This window comes from Polypterus senegalus, chromosome 10, assembly GCF_016835505.1.
Source record: "Polypterus senegalus isolate Bchr_013 chromosome 10, ASM1683550v1, whole genome shotgun sequence".
Lineage (NCBI taxonomy): Eukaryota > Metazoa > Chordata > Cladistia > Polypteriformes > Polypteridae > Polypterus > Polypterus senegalus.
The window spans coordinates 121,424,409-121,440,864 of record NC_053163.1 but is presented as its reverse complement, the minus strand read 5'-3'; the positions used below and the strand labels follow the sequence as shown (position 1 = coordinate 121,440,864).

Below are 16,456 nucleotides of genomic sequence, written 5' to 3'. Positions count from 1 at the left end.
TTTGACTTGAAATATACCAATCTGTTAAGTGTTTATACTCCAAACATAGGTATATAAGTGAATTACTTACGGTTCCCTGAGAGTGAGTATTGAAAAGCATACTCAGTTTGAATACCTGAAACTTTAGCAGCAAGATTATACTACTTCATGACAATGGTGGCCCTCTTTATATTGTTTCTATTATCTGTCTTTTCTGTATTATTTACATTTGGCATGATAAAGTCTACTATGTAGAGGGTACCACAGGCACAGTAAAGTGCAACATTTTAGTTATGTGGTTTCTTATTTCTAAGTGAAGTACTTTAGATAGTGTTGCTGCCATTCCCAGCATTGTTTCATTGTTTTTGTTTTTGTTTGTGTGCATTGATAGGTGTTTTTTTTTTTATTTTGGAACTTACGTCAAAATACTTAATTGGGGCACTGTCTCACCCAGGTGTAGGTGCCTTAGTGTTTCTGTCATGGGTCTTGTAGAATTAGATTTTTTTTAAAGAGACAACATCATGTTTTACGATCATGTTAGTCCTCTGTCATTGTTGCCAATGGGAATAAAAATGTTTAAACGTTTAGTTGGCCTGAAGATGAAAGCTCTTTGGCATCAATTCAGCTTTAAATTTAGATCTTTCAGTTATAACTTCAGAAAAAAATGGCATTAAGACATTAATAAAACACATGGAAATTCATTATGTGCCAAGTATGCCATAAATCAATTACCATATATACTTGCGTTTAAGTTCTCCCATGGAGAAGTCGAGACTTGATTTTACCGTATAATTTCCGGTATTTTATAATGTCGGTCGTATAAGTTGAATGTGGAAAACTCACGCTATTGGTCCAAGAGATTATGATATGCTAATGCCCACCAGAGAGAGTAACCACGGAGCACACTGCCTTTTTTTTCTATGTATCGTGCCTATGTTACCACACGGTAATACCCGAACTATTCCAAAGTGACGTTTGCACTATTTTGTGTTGTTTGTATCTCACACCCTCTTACACCTTTATTGTAAGGGCATCCCTTATCTACGATGGAGCGTTTGATCAGTACAAAATATGAAGCTGGTTTTAAAATAAAAGTCGTTGACGTGGTGAAAAAAATTGGTAACTGTTTTCTGCAACAAAATTCAATGTGTCTGAGAAGCTAGTGCGAGATTGGAGAAAGCAAGAAGATTTAAAAAAGAAATGTGTCACATTTTTGAATGGGCGTATAAGTCGGGTCTGATTTTATGATTGATTTTTTGGGTTACAAGATCTGACTTATACGTGAGTATATACAGTAAAGGTTTTAATGGATCACATATATATCATTTAGCAATGTCTAAAATATGCCCAGATGTGAGCAGTATAATCAAGCACCTGCATTGCTGGGTCACGTTTTGGGAATGCCCCGCACTTAAACAGTTTTGGGCAAAAGGTTTTGTATATGTTCTCAAACTTCCTTGGATTTAAAATTACCTATGCTGCCTTAATAGCAGTATTTGGAGTAAAGCAGATGGGTTAAGAGTATTCTGTGAAATATCATTTGTGACATCCTATGCAACATTACTTGACTTATTTTGCTCAGCTAGAAGAATCCTAATCCACTGTCTATAACTCAGTGGGAAAGCAATGCTTTATATTATCTCACAATGAAAAAGTAATCAGATTGTGCTGAACCCTTTTACTGTTCTAGCTAATTCATCACATATAAAGGACCACTTTAGATGGAACTCTCTGTTTACATTACACTCTGTACGGTAGGGGTTGAAGGCAGAGATATTTTTGGATTGTGTATGAAACATACAGTATCTTACTTTCATTTGTCTAAATGCTTTTTATATAGTGATGTGCTTGAGAGACCCTCACTTTCAGAGTTTATCGAATCTTTAAACAGAGGAGTATATCAGAAACCTTTGCTGACAGAGTACTTTTCCAAATTATGTGTGGGGTCTGTGTTAGTGTCCTCTTGGAATAGCATTTTACAATATAGATATTGAAGAATTTAAAAAAAGAAGGCTTAGCTGTGGCTGTTGTATGGTGTTTGGGCTAGCAAATTAAGAAAAGCATATTTTCATTTTGTTTCACAAGCTTTGATTTAGCATTTCATCTTTTAATAAATGGTTCACCTTACTTATTGTTTGTGTTGTGTTTAGGGTGTTTTGCAAATTAAGTATGTAAGCCTAGCAAGCTTTGTTAGTGAAATATAAATGTATGCCATATTACTGTACATGTGAGATTGTGTGTTTTCATTCCCATATTAAATAAGCACAAATTGAATTTTGGGACTGTGGGGTCTTTCTCCCTGTAGATTAACTTTGGAATGATACTTTTTCATAAGCATAAAATATGGAACAACCAACGGAGCATCCCTGTCATTCCAGGAGATACAGATGCACATTGCTGTTTAAGTGTCTTTCCAGTGCTTATTAGAATATTCAAAAATATGCTGAAAGTTTCAACCTGCCAACTTTGAACTGCAATAATTTTATGTTATGTTCAGAATTCTGTATAAACGTCAACACCTTTATGATTATTTATACAACATGTTAACCAAATGTTGTGGATTTTAACATCCCTAGTCAAGATAACCTTGAAACAGATGACATTTTAGAAATGGTAGGACTGTTTTTGTCATTGTTATTGTGATTTTATTTATAATTTTTGTTTTCATTTTATTAAGTTTTACTTTTAGAAAACTGCATATGCACATTTAAAAAGCAGCATGAAAAGTCCAAGTTTAGCGTGGCTATGTCCAGCTAGGCTGTGTGACAATCCATTACCCTAGAGATGAACTGTTGTCGGGCAGTCCAGCTGTTTAAGTGAATGCAGCAGTAACCTCAGTATGTCATATCAAATTAGGGTCAGTGTTTTAAACCTGTTTTGAAATATTCCCTCTGAATCTTTGCAGATTGGAGTACAGTATCATAAAGGAAAAAGTCAGCTGGTTTTCAAGTGAATTGGCTGCAGGCTTAAGGGCCTTATGGCTTTCACTTACGGGTCTCATGAAGCAGAATGATTAAGTCGTAGAGAACTGTTGTATGAGAAAGCGATTTAAACTAGACCAAGCCAGGCAGGGTGTTTTGCAGGTTAAGTATACAAGGCTATGAAGCTTTGTTAGTCTTGTCTAATGCAGTTATTGTCTTTAATTGCCATTTAATGAGAAGTTAAATATAAATGCATGCTGCATGACCAAACCAAAGAGCATTTTATTGGATAACACACCTTTTTGGAGACTTGTGGTCTATGTTCATATTAACATATTTGACCTACTGTTTGCTTCTAATGATTATAAACTAGAAAATTCATTTTTTTGTGTCAAATTTTAATTGGGTCATTTAGTCCTTTCAACAGTGCTGTATTACGTGATTGAGGAGGAACAGTTTGATCAAGAAAAAAAAATAAGTACAATTTAGTCTTGATCTGGTTTTATAATGTAAATAAATCTAGTGAAGAGTAATATTTAGACACATTATAATTAATGACTGCTGTTTCATGAGCTGGTGATATTATAATTTGGTACCTGCCTGATGACAGAGCAGGCTGGTGCCCACTATAGGACTCGATATGACTTCTAGTCATAAGACTTGTCAGGCTTATCGACTGCAGTTACAGAATCTCATTTCCACTAAGAGTATCAAATTACAACACTTAGGATCTGCAGGGAGTGACTGATTACATGAGTCCGTCACATGCTTTCATCGCAGTTCCAAATGTCATATTGAGCCAGATTTTGGCAGAAAATCAGCATGGACTAGACCAGTCTGTAAAATTCACCTTTATTCAATCCTTGCAGCCACCTTTGTTCTTCATTACTTACCGGCATTGTATGCGTCGTGTGTCCATTTGAGCATTCATCAACTCTTAACACTTGCAGACACAAGAACCCACCCCTATAATTTGCAGCTTGCTACAAATCAGTTTGAATTTTGCCTTAGTGAGATGAAGAGAGGTGTAGAAGCTATTAATATCACTATGACTGTGTCATGCTAAATTTCTAATGGTAATAAGCATACGCTGTGATTTAGAACTCACTGTGATTTTTTTTACGATTTTGTAAATGAAGGAAGGCTGTGCCTGAAAACTGTAGGAAAAGTCATGTAATGTGATGGAGGCCATAATTGGTTGTTTCCGTGAAAGGACCATTTAGCTTTTCAAAGGACTGATTCATAAATCTAAAATAGACTTTGGGAGACAAAAAAAAATAAAATTAATCACAGAAGTTATTGTCAGAGTTCTCCTGAAGGTTATTTTCGACAAGCTTGAATGGTCCTTAAACTGAGCAAGGTGATGCTTGAATGTTGCATATGGTGTGAATCTTTAGAGAGTCAAGGTCTGTGAACATATAACGACAAGACTAAAAATTTATATTACTACTTAAAATGGTATGAAAGACAGAACAGGAAGAAACTCAAAATAAAGTGCTGCCTGATGTATATAAATGGTAGTTTATTTCATTAATTGGTCTTGAAAGTTGGAACAGGTCACAGCAGTGGATCCACGTTGGCTTGGTATAAAGCACATGTGATTTTTTTTATCTAGTTTTCAGGTTGTGGTGTCTTGCATATGGTTTGAAGCAGGACAGTGGCTTGCAAAAGTTTGGGCACCCTTGCTTGAAATGTCTGTTACAGTTAAGTGAGTAGAAGATGAACTGATCACCAAAAGGCATAAAGTTAAAGACGAGACCTTTCTTTGATATTTTAAGCAAGACTACATTTTATTTCCACCATTCATAGATACAAAATACCAAAAAAAGGGCCTGAAACAAAAGTTTGGGCACCCTGCATGATCAGTGCTTAGTAACACCCCCTTTGGCAGCAATCACAGCTTGTAAACACTTTTTGTAGCCAGCGGCCTTTCTGTTCTTACTTGGGGTATTTTTGACCATTCGTCCTTGCGAAAGGCTTTTAATTCTGCAAGATTCTTTTGAGATCTATCCACAGATTTTCAATGATGTTTAGGTTGGGGAGACTGTGTGGGCCAGGACAAACTGGCCAACTTGCGCCTCTTGACGTATTCCACTGTAGATTTTAAATTGTGTTTCGGATCATTATCTTGTTGTAGGACACATCCTCTTTTTAACTTCAACTTTTTTGCAGGTACGATGTTTGCTTCTAGAATTTGCCGGTATTTATTTGAATCCATTCTTCCCTCTACCAATGACATGTTCCCTCTGCCACTGGCTGCAACACAAGCCCAAAGTATGATCGACCCACCCCGATGGTTAATAGTTGGAGTCTTTTCCTGGAATTTGGCACCTAATTTTTCTAGACATACCATTGCATGTTGTGGCCAAAAAGTTCTATTTTGACTCCGTCTGTCCACAGGACCTGTTTCCAAAATACATCAGGCTTGTTTAGATGTTCATTTGCAAACTTCAGATGCTGAAGTTTGTACCTCGGATATAGGAAGGATTTTCTTCTGTTGACTCTACCATGAAGGTGATATTTGTTCAGGTGTCACTGCACATTAGAACAGTGCACCACCACTCCAGAGACTGCTAAATCTTCTTGAAGGTCTGTAGTAAAACAGGGGTTTTTGTTTGCCTTTCCAGCAATCCAATGGGCAGTCCTTTCAGAAAGTCTTTTTGGTCATCCAGACCTCAACCTGACCTCCACTGTTCTGTTACTTGTCATTTGTTAATAACATTATGAACTGAGGAAACAGCAACTTGAAAACACTTTGCTATCTATCTTCTTGTAGCCTTCTCATGCTTTGTGAGCATCAATTATTTTATTTTTAAGTGTGCTAGGCAGCAGTTTTGAGGAGCCCAAGGCTGCTGAATGTTGGGATAAGGTTTAGGGAGTCAGAGAATTTATATAGCTTTGCAGTTTGCATCACCTGTGGTTTTCTAATGATGACTGTTAACAACCCATAGCCCTAAAAAGCTAATAGGGGTCTGAGACCTTGGGAAAAGCTACCTGAGACCTCAGATATCTTGGGGTGCCCAAATTTTTGCTTGGTGCTCCTTCTCTTTATTCACTGTACAAATATTTGTATAAAATATACTAATCTTGCTTAAAATGCTGAAAAGAAATGTGTCATCTTTAAGTTTATGCCTTTTAGTGACCAGTTCATCTTCTCCTCACTTAACTATTCACAGTAACAGAACTTTTTAGTAAGGGTGCCAAAACCTTTGCATGCCAGTGTACCTACAAAAATCGCAGATTGTCTGTAAATCAAAATGAGCCCCTTTGCCTCTTTGTTTCTTAAAATTGTGACAGTATACTAGTACATAGACCAGGCTTATGATGGAGCTTTTTCTTAAGTTCTGCTGCTGTATCAGTGATTTTGGTAAATACAGACTTGTTGAGGAACACTGGGAATGTCCATAATAGAAGGCAAAGAAGTAAGATAATAAAGAAACTGCTTATGTGTTTACATCTGAAATTATGTTATTTGTTCAGGATTTACTTATAGTATTCATATTTTGTATTTTATTCTGGTCTCTTATTCTATTTCAATGATTTGTATATCCTGTATATATATCCTTATTTAGTGTTTTATGCAAATATTATTTGTATCTAGTGTTGTTTTTTTTTCTGTTTAACACTTGGACTCTGGGAAAGTTGCTATATAAATAAAATGTATTTTATTTTCTTTACTAACTGACAGTTTTGCTTAATATTTGTGGGTTTATGTATTTCTTTGGAACATCAGGGTGGTGCAATAGTTAGTGATTCTGCATAACAGCTCCAGCAGTCCTGATGCCTGGTCACACATTCTCCATGTCTGTTTAGGTTTCTCCAAGCTCCTACAGTTTTCACACAAATCTCAGAGGCACATGTTATGCATTAATTGGACACTTTAGATAGTGCTTTTTTTGTCCAGGGGGAATTTAACTTTACACAGAAATATTATAGCAAACAACATTAACAATCCTCCTAAAACACACACAGGAATTACACTTTTGACTTCTGGCTTGACTAATGATAGGAGAGCATTCACAGTGAGCCATTATAAAGACTTCTGCTATACACTGTTTTTTAGAATAATAAGCTTAGAAAATGGATCAATGAAATTAGGGGTTATTAATGATATTCCAGGTAATTAATTTTACCTCAGTACAATTATACAATAGTATAGCTAGGCAAAAAATGATGTAAACAGAGCTATACTGTTGTCACTTTCCAAATTGTGAATGTTTAGTGAACAGGTATTTGCATTCCTAATGTACTTCAGTGTTTCCAAAAATAAATCCAGTAAAAAAAATGTACAGTCAAGAAAAGGAGCTGTTATATTCTTACAAAACACATAAAAAGTATGTTTTTAAAACAAATTAAAATCTTTAATGCAGTATTTTCATTTTTGATGCAAAGAAGGCAAATGTAATCACTTTGAAATAGATGTCAATGTACAGTATCGGTTCATTTTGAACAAAGACATTTTAAAGTTCATGATTGCATATTACATTCTCATGAAATCAGAGTGTTGAGAGCTTTCAGGAAGTGACCCTTGAACCAGTGCTATTTAAGACTCTGGATACACGTATGCTGCTTCTTGATTAAGAGTTGCTGGCATTAGGAAAGAAGATACAAACAAGGCTACACTGTAAGAAACTTAGTTAAGATTCAGTTGAATATGTTGCTTTCATTCATTGCCTGCATACAAAGACCCTTATTCAGTCATATGAAAGAGTCACAATAAACAATATAATCAAGTTTTTAAAAATATGCTACCCTGACTTTCAGCTATTAACTGGTATAGAATGAGTGAAGGCCAGGTATGTTGCAAATTTTAATGAGTCCTACTGCTGCCAATATGGTAAAAAAATAACTTTATGTCCAGGAAGATACTTAGGAAAATGGATCAGTGTCAGAGGAAAATTGTCAGTAAATGACTTGGCATTAGGTGAGTATTATCTGCAGGAAACTGGGAGCTGGCTTTTGACCTTCCTTTTATTTTGAACATTTTGGTATATGATTTTACAATAACAGCTCAGCTAAGCCACAGTGTGTCTCTGTGCTGGGGCCACAAAGAAACGTAAGTATTTGCAAGGTTTAAATATTTTATATCTCTTGAGAGTGAAATTTAATTCAGTGCTATTTTTACATAAAGATATTTTAACATTAAAGATGAATTATCTGAATTACCATCTTTGTATCCCTCCCTGTATTTTGTGGACCCATTTACTCCATTAAGTGGTCAAGGAGAGTCAGCACGTATTCTGTCTTCATCAAGTAAAAAGGCAGTGCCCAAGTCTTAATGGGCCACACTCACACACTGACACACTATTCAACTTAAATCAGTTGACAGTGTATGCTTTGAATGTGGAATAGAAAAAACAAACACTGCATTTTCCACAGGAAAAAAAAAACCTAACTTAAGATTTATCAATTTACTGCTTGTGAAACAAATTTTTACATAAATAGGAGTGTTTAACCCATCTCTACTACAAATCCATATTTAGTCAAACAAGTGCAAATTCCTATGATATCACTAATCCCCTTTAAAGTTTATACTGTACAGTCATCACATCTGCATGCTAATTGATTTACATTACAATATCGATAGGATCAAGAGAGTCCTTATCTTTTATTTCTTACTGAATATTTTATTAAAATAGATCAATAGAAACAGGTCCAGATGAGAGAGGATATCTCTGTTGGTTCACTTTTTACTGAACTGTACTGTACATCACTTTATAAACACATTGTGTTGGACTGCTGTGTAAAGAGAGATATATAAAATTAAGACTAAAGAGACTGATTTAAAATCTTAAAAATTAGCTAAAATTAAATAGAAAATCTATATGTCATTAGCATCAATAGAACAACATGTTAGACGGTCATGCAAGTAAGAATTTATATTTTACGCTGTACGCATGACAATACTACTACTACTACTACTACTACTACTAAATGACTGGGATGAAAATGTATTAACACTCAATCCTTCCAGGAATTGGTTTACATGGTGGGCTGTACTTAGAACTGTATTTTACAAATATATAAGTGAATGGTGTAATAATTCATGTTAATACAATGTGACTTGCAATGATAATTCAAAAGTAATAATAGCTATTTTTGTATTCTGTTATTTCTATAAACAAACATTTGAAATTCTTCTGCTATGCTCCTCTTTCTGTTACTTTTTATATATAACAGTGTTTAAAAGATTTGTGTTCAGATGTTTTCGGACAAAATTCATTAAGGCATTTTGGTTCTCTTGAAAGTTATGTCTGCCTTTAATTAAATATTGATCAGTCTCTAGACTTCACTTTTTGGCGCCTTAAATCAGGAATAGTTTCACAGTAGTCTGTAGAATCGCTAAATAACCTTGACAAAAACTATACAGTTTTGTTACATTCTATTTAGGGTGAAAATAATCTGAACTTTACATGGATTAATGGTGCTGAGAGACAGTCTGTACATGTATCTATAGTCTTTTATACTGTATATTACAAACTAATAAATTACAGCCCAAGAAATAAAACAGAAAGGTAAATAAATATCCCAAAAAAGTAAGTCTACTAAAAGTAGATGTGTAAACATGTAGAAACATATTAACTGTTATATCAAAGATTGCAAAGAAGCAGATAAGTAAAACTTGCACATTTGTCATTCCTTTGTTATTATAAATGCATAACAGAAATTTGTTTAGTGTGGTTTTTGTTTAATTAATTAGTTTGTTGTACTCTCATCATGGCAACCAGAGTAATTATATATGTTTTCTGGTTTTTTGTATACACTTATTTGTAAAGGGTCCATTTACAATTACTTTTGATGTACTTTCCTCTTATTTGTCACATTTTGATTTGTAACTTCCAGTTCTTTTTGACATTTTTGTTCAAAGCTTTCAAAGTTTATGTTCAAAGTTTCTTTGCAGCCTTTTGTAAAGCGTTCGACTCAGTTGATCTAGCTATCCCTGTGGGATATCCTGAGGGTTTGCGGGATCCCCTCGAGGTTGCTGGATATCTTGGCCAGCCTGTACACTGGTACTGTGAGTGCTGTGCAGAGTGGAAGCAAAACCTCTGCGTTTTCCCCAGTTGATTCTGGGGTTTGTCAGGTGTGTGTTCTGCTCCTACTCTGTTCAATGCTTGTTTGGACTAAGAGTTGGGCAAGTTCATGTGGTCCAGCAGCTGTTGGACATCTGTTGGTGAAGAAAGATTCATGGATCTTGACTTTGCTGACGATGCTGTGATCTTCACGGAGTCAATGGAGGCTCTGATCTGGGGGCTTGAGAGACTGAGCGAGGAGTCTGAGTGTCTGGGCTTGTGAGTGTCCTGGATAAAAACCAATATCCAGGCCTTTAATGACCTATTGGGCACAGCCATCAGCAGTGTGTCTGTTTGCAGAGAGAGTGTCGACCTTGTCGAGAGGTTTACTTACCTCAGCAGTGACATTCATTGTTCTGGTGACTCTTCCTATGAAGTCAGTAGTGGGGGGTCATGAGGTTGCTGGAAAGGAGTGTGTGGCTCTCACGATATCCATGCAAAAGGGAAGGTCTAAGTCTTTAGAGTCCTGGTGCTTCCTGTCTTGCTATATGGACTCCTTTGGTACTGTGTCTCTCCAGAAAATCCTTGGGTACTGTTGGTTTGACTTTGTGTCAAATGAGCAGTTGCTCATGGAGTCCCGAATGAGACACATTACCTGCATTGTGAGGGAGCGTCAGTTACAGCTCTACGGCCATGTGGCGCGTTTCCCCGAGGGTGATCCAGCTCGTAAGATCCTCATTGTTGAGGACCCGAGTGGCTGGACCAAGCCAATGGGTCGCCCACGTAACACCTGGCTGCAGCAGATAGAGGGTCATTTCCGGATTTTGGGACTGGACCATGTGTTTGCCTGGGGGGTTGCCAACCTTGTTTTTGCCATTGTTGACATGTAAATGAATGTTGTATATTTTTAGTGATTATCTTGACTTGGGAAATTGCTAAATTCAAATCCTGGCCCCTTTTCTGGTTCTCAGCAAAGACCCCTGTTTGTCAGCTAAGTAACCATGATTAAACAGAATTCATTTAGGTGTGAATGATCTTTTATGTATGTATATATATTGTCAAATCATTAAATTCACAAAGTATTTTTGTGGTAAGCATACAAAATGAAAGATGCTAATATATATCAGAACTCCTTTTACTAGCAGTATTTAGTGCTTCAGTCTTTATAGTTGTAAATATGGTTGGTTAGTATTATAATGCTGTGCATGATATTAGAGATTAACCATTTGAATGACTGGTTTTGCTCTTTTTATATATCTCCACAACTGGTTTACAACAAGACCATTTGTTTTTGCAGAAAACAAGCTTTGATTGTGCAATGTACAGAGTAATGTGATGACCCATAAACAAAACAGAAACATTTTAACTTGATCTGACCTGTTTTGGTCCTTTTATCTTTCTGTCTTTTTCATTCTCTCTTGGTTGATTCAGCACATCATAATGCTTGCACATGCATAGAAAACAACAGAACTGTTACTACTCTCGTTACATGGAATATCTGAAAAAGTACTATTCATTCAATAGCAAGAGTCAGAAAAATGCATTTTAAACCACATGCAGTGGTTATCATTTAACCTTTAGGCCTTTTAAATAAACTCAGATGACATTGGTTCATATGTGATGTACCTGGATGTGTCACAAATCCCCCATGTGAACTATATGTGGCCTCTTGTAATGATTGAATTTAAATTCAAATAAAAATTAACTAATTAAAATTTTAATGTTTATCTCTCTTTTTCTTTTGCAGATCTGTCAAAAAACAGATTTACTGAAATTCCACCAGATGTCTGTCTCTTTGCACCACTCGAGTCATTAAATTTATACCACAACTGCATCAAGTGTATTCCAGAGGCTATAATAAACCTACAGATGTTAACATACTTAAATATCAGGTTTGTAATCTGACTATCTTCAGTCCCCATTACTTTGGGTGATGCATTCTCTACTGCATTTATTTTTTAATTCTGTTAATTATTAATTGATAAGTGAAAATAAAGTCCTTGAAACTGCTGAAAATGGGATTTGAATTGGGTAAAGTAATGGTAGTTTCTAAACACATGGCACAGCTGTTTGAATTATTGTATTTTCAAGTTGTCTTTGTGCTATTTTCCTTATTATTTCATTAATGTGCTGACTGGTGATATATATATCTGTGCTAAGGTAGAATGCCACTCATTCTGTCCATTTGCCATTTGGACCTTTCAGCCAGGTAAGGAAAGGGAGTCCATATATACTGTACAGTATATACTGTATATGAAGGTAGTGATGGACTTTCTACCCAACTTCGATAGATGGCTCCTTGCTTGGCTGAAAGACTGATGCAATGCATGATGGGTGTCCTGACCGGGATAGATGATGTTGCCTATCCTAGATAGAACTAAGAAATGCAAGGATAGGGGAAGACTTTGTATCAGGGCTGTATATTCCCCGAGTCTGCTAGGTGGTGCCATCTCTTGCCATCCTGCATCATCTATGCGCACACCCACCAGGCCGCCTGGGAGTTTTAATCCCATTTCGTCAGCACTACTAGGCCATGTGGGTGCTGCCAGGTTGGAGTTGAGAATGAGGATCCACGTTCTGAGGAAATTTCACCTGACCTGAAAAATTGAGTTTTTCTTAATGTAATATTATGACACTGGAAGTACTTACAGGTCTGGCATAAAAGGAGCCAGCTCACTTCACTTAGGGAATTATAGTCAAGAGGGAAGAAGGCCAAAGCTTACCTGAGGTGGTTTGGAGGAGGGGAGGAAGTGATTGATGCAACGTGTGTGTGTGTGTCAAGGGTTTTGGATTCTGTGGTATCCCTTACTGGCAACTAGAGCATAACACACTTATTATGACAGTTTTCATGAGCACCAGTCATGCAGAGAAAAATAATATATACAATGTAATGTTTTAAAGAGAATATCATAGAATTAATTAAGTATATGCACTTACCTGTCAACAAGCACAAAGGTGGCTTTTACTGCAAGGTTCTCTGTGGGAGGGTTAGTAAAGATCTTGGTGTGGATCATCTTGTGGTATTGGCATGTAAGGGGAACAGTGCCTTTGACTCTGAATTGACACAGATATTGAGGAATGGAGTTTCATAGGAAGAGCAACATGGGATGGATCTACTGTACATGGCTGTAAGATCAGGCATGCACTGTGGTTCTGTAGGAGAAATGATAATTTTATGGGTCACCAGCTGCCAGTATTGTCTAAGTGCTGGTCTGTTCATCTGTTTCCCAGCTATGGTCTTTACACTATTTATTTATTTTGGGCTAATCTGCAAATATGCAGAACTGTGAAGAGTGAGGGATGGTTTTATTTTTGTATACAAAACAAAAGATAACAAAAGAGATGTAGACAATATTTGAATCAAAATGCCACTGATTTCCAGTCATATGTACCACCATCTGTGCTATTCTGAGTCTGCTTTAGATAGGAACTAATATGTCAAATTCTGACTATTAAATGCAAAACACCACTTTTTGCACAATTAAATTGACTTTTTGCTGAGGTTTTTTTGGATTTCAGGGTCATAAGACTGATTCATTAGTGATAACCATTTTCCCTTAGCTTATATGCAAATAAAGAAGAATTTCTTGTCAGTCACATAGTACGTCAATCAAAGACATGTAGCTTTATATGTAGATTACAAATTTACAGTGTCACATATTTAGATGAGTTGTTAAAGCTTAGACTTTCATATGTTCTTCATTCTCTATTTTGGTTTAAAAACTTCTTATATAGAATGTAATTTTGTTATAGGTAGTAATCAAAAATTAGTCTTTCGTGTTCTAAGAGGTAATGAACAGACATTAATTTTTGGTAATTCCTGTTAGCAGACTGTAGATAATGCAAAGCAGTGTGCCATTTATACTACTGAATGAGGTTTTTGTATTCTAAAAACTATGATTGATAGAAATGGAAAATTACAGAATTGGGTCATTGTCTTAAATTCACTAAAAACTGTGGAAAGCATTCTTCATCTTAAAAAATTAATGTTACAGGGTGCATCAGCTACTTCCTAGTGTAGTATTTTGAAATTTATGTAAATGTAGCTGAAAATAGAAACAGTTTTAAGTACACCAGTTTATCTTTTATCAGGCAAATCACTAAATAATGCTTTGTATATTATCTTGTGAACAAAGAAAGCAAACATTCTGTGTATCAAGATAGTCGCTGTCTTCTTGTGGCTCACTAATGGAAAAGAAGATGAATGGGTCTGGGGTAAGGAATATTATCATGAAACCAGAATTGCCCAGAATAAAACAATTACATATTTTGTTGAAGTGTATAAATATTTACAGTATATTATTTCGAACTTACCAGCAAGCTGTGCATTTTTAATTTATAAATTTAACAGATGAGTACTCTAAAATCCCATATTTAATTTCTGCTATAAAAGGAAACACTTTTCTAATTCCCAGTCTGTTATTTCTTGGTATTATCAAGACGTTAGGTATGCTGTATAGAACACCAGATTGATACGCCCCTGGTTTATTTTGTTTATCTTTCTCAATCTTTTGTCAAAATGTGACCTTGTCCTGTAAGAATATAGCATTATTCAAATGTATTTCAATTGGTTTGTTCAGTGGTTTGTGTCCGCTGCACTGTGTCATTGTACCATATAATACTCTACTATTGTGTACTGTAGAGCAGTATTTCCCAATAGGCCTTGGTGGCACTGGCGAAACAACCCCTTCCCCTCTCTCTCCACCACTTGAGCAATCACACTTCATTCAGAGCAGCAGCGCCACAGGTGAATTGCAGCAGATGAAGCCCCATCCCTCGGTCCATTGATTGCATTTCATTCAAAGAAGCAGAATTGCAGGTGGATCACGGCCAATGCTGGATGACCTCCCCAACCCCCACTCAGATGATTGTACTTGATTCACCAAGGAGGAAAAGCATGGAATATCCTAACCCCCAATTTGATGATTGTTCACCATGGGGGACCACCCCGCTACCCATCCTTAGACGATCACGCTAAATTCGTGGAGGTGATCCCTCTCCCCACGGTGTGTCACAGACACACTTATATTTGAAAAATTGGGTCGTGTCACCATAGAGATTGGGAAACACTGGTATAAAGTATACTGACAATGATTTTAATTGAATAAAAAATCTAAAATATGTATCTGTTCAGTTAAACATTGGAAATTTATAGTCACCAGTTATAAGACAATGGAGGAAAACCGGAATACCTGGAGAAAAACTGCAAACACATATGGAAAGGATCTACAATTCTACATAGCCAAGCTTGTTGAATTTAAATCAACTCTTCTGGAACTGTGAAGCAGTACCACTAACCACACCTCATGGCCCTGCCTAAAAATATAAATATAGTGTATGGGCCTTCCTTACAAAAGATCCGATTAGCATCACTATGTGGGAGACCCTAGTCATGTAACACTCAGTATGGTGCTGCATGATTGATAAGGCAGCACAAACACCTCTCAGACTGAGCTAACAAAAGGAGAGGAGGAAAATGAACCCAAATTTAAGGAAGGGTCTCACAAAAACAACTTTCAGGCTTCACTGTCCCAAGATTTGTGGCACAAGGATTGAACTCCCTAGCCATGGAAGGATGTATAGACAGCCTTAATGAGTGTCATTCAGGTAACTGCTGAAACTGAAATGTCCATATATTTTCATATAACATTAAAGTAAAATGGTAGTTATAGCCATGTTATGCAGTTTCAATCACCGGTGCTAAGTGTTTTCTGGGTTAGATTTTTTTCTGTTTTACAATTCTTAAGAATGGTCCTCTATAACATTATTATATGTTTAATTATTTTCTAATATATAGTTTACAAATTTAAACCTAAATTATATAAAAAATCTATTTTTGTGGTTCTTTTAGTAATATGTATCATACCATTCTGCAAATGTATTTTACCACATATATTTTGTCAATATTACAGGCAAATGATTAAACATAAACTCATATACAGTATATTGTGCTTCATAATGATAAACACAGGAGAAGAACCACAGCCACTTGGCTTTTCCTAGTTTCTGTGCAGTTGACTCTCTGTGCTTATGTTTGTGTGCTTGTTGGATTGTTCACAAAAGCAACGCACAATATTTACATCCTCACAAAATTTAGAGCAGTGACGACAGAAAGCAGATAGATATTCAGACATTAGTGAGCCTTTGGGCTTTTAAATGAAATACTAGCCTGAAATACTCAGATGAGTGTTTTTATTCCCAGACCCATCTAAAAATAGACTGTGCTTTCAGTTTATGAGCATTCAAGAGGAAAATTCTCATTCATGTGATCATGCTCAGACAGGATAAAAAATGTTCCAAAACAGAAACTGAGTATTCACTAGAATGTGCTGTATTTCTGAGTAGGAGGACGAATTCAAATCTAGTAGTAGAGAACAAATAAACAAGATAGTTCACTATACATAAAGTATATATATAAGCAAAATTCCCATGTCAAGCCCTAGTATGATTCTTGACAATTTACTGTTTTTGAAAAATGAATGGGTATACAATGTAAAACATCATGCCAGCCTTTTAAAAAACATGTTAATGTTAATGTCAGTGAAA

The 16,456-nt window shown here is 36.0% G+C and overlaps 1 protein-coding gene across 2 annotated transcripts in view; it reads left to right on the top strand.

Moving 5' to 3' along the window:
- lrch2 (leucine-rich repeats and calponin homology (CH) domain containing 2) overlaps window positions 1–16,456 on the top strand; it is a 161,757-nt gene that overhangs the window by 66,131 nt on the left and 79,170 nt on the right. For both annotated transcript variants that reach the window (XM_039766492.1, XM_039766491.1), the window contains exon 2: window positions 11,658–11,802. In XM_039766492.1, the coding sequence (XP_039622426.1) occupies window positions 11,658–11,802 (145 nt within the window). The remainder of the gene's footprint in view (window positions 1–11,657; window positions 11,803–16,456) is intronic.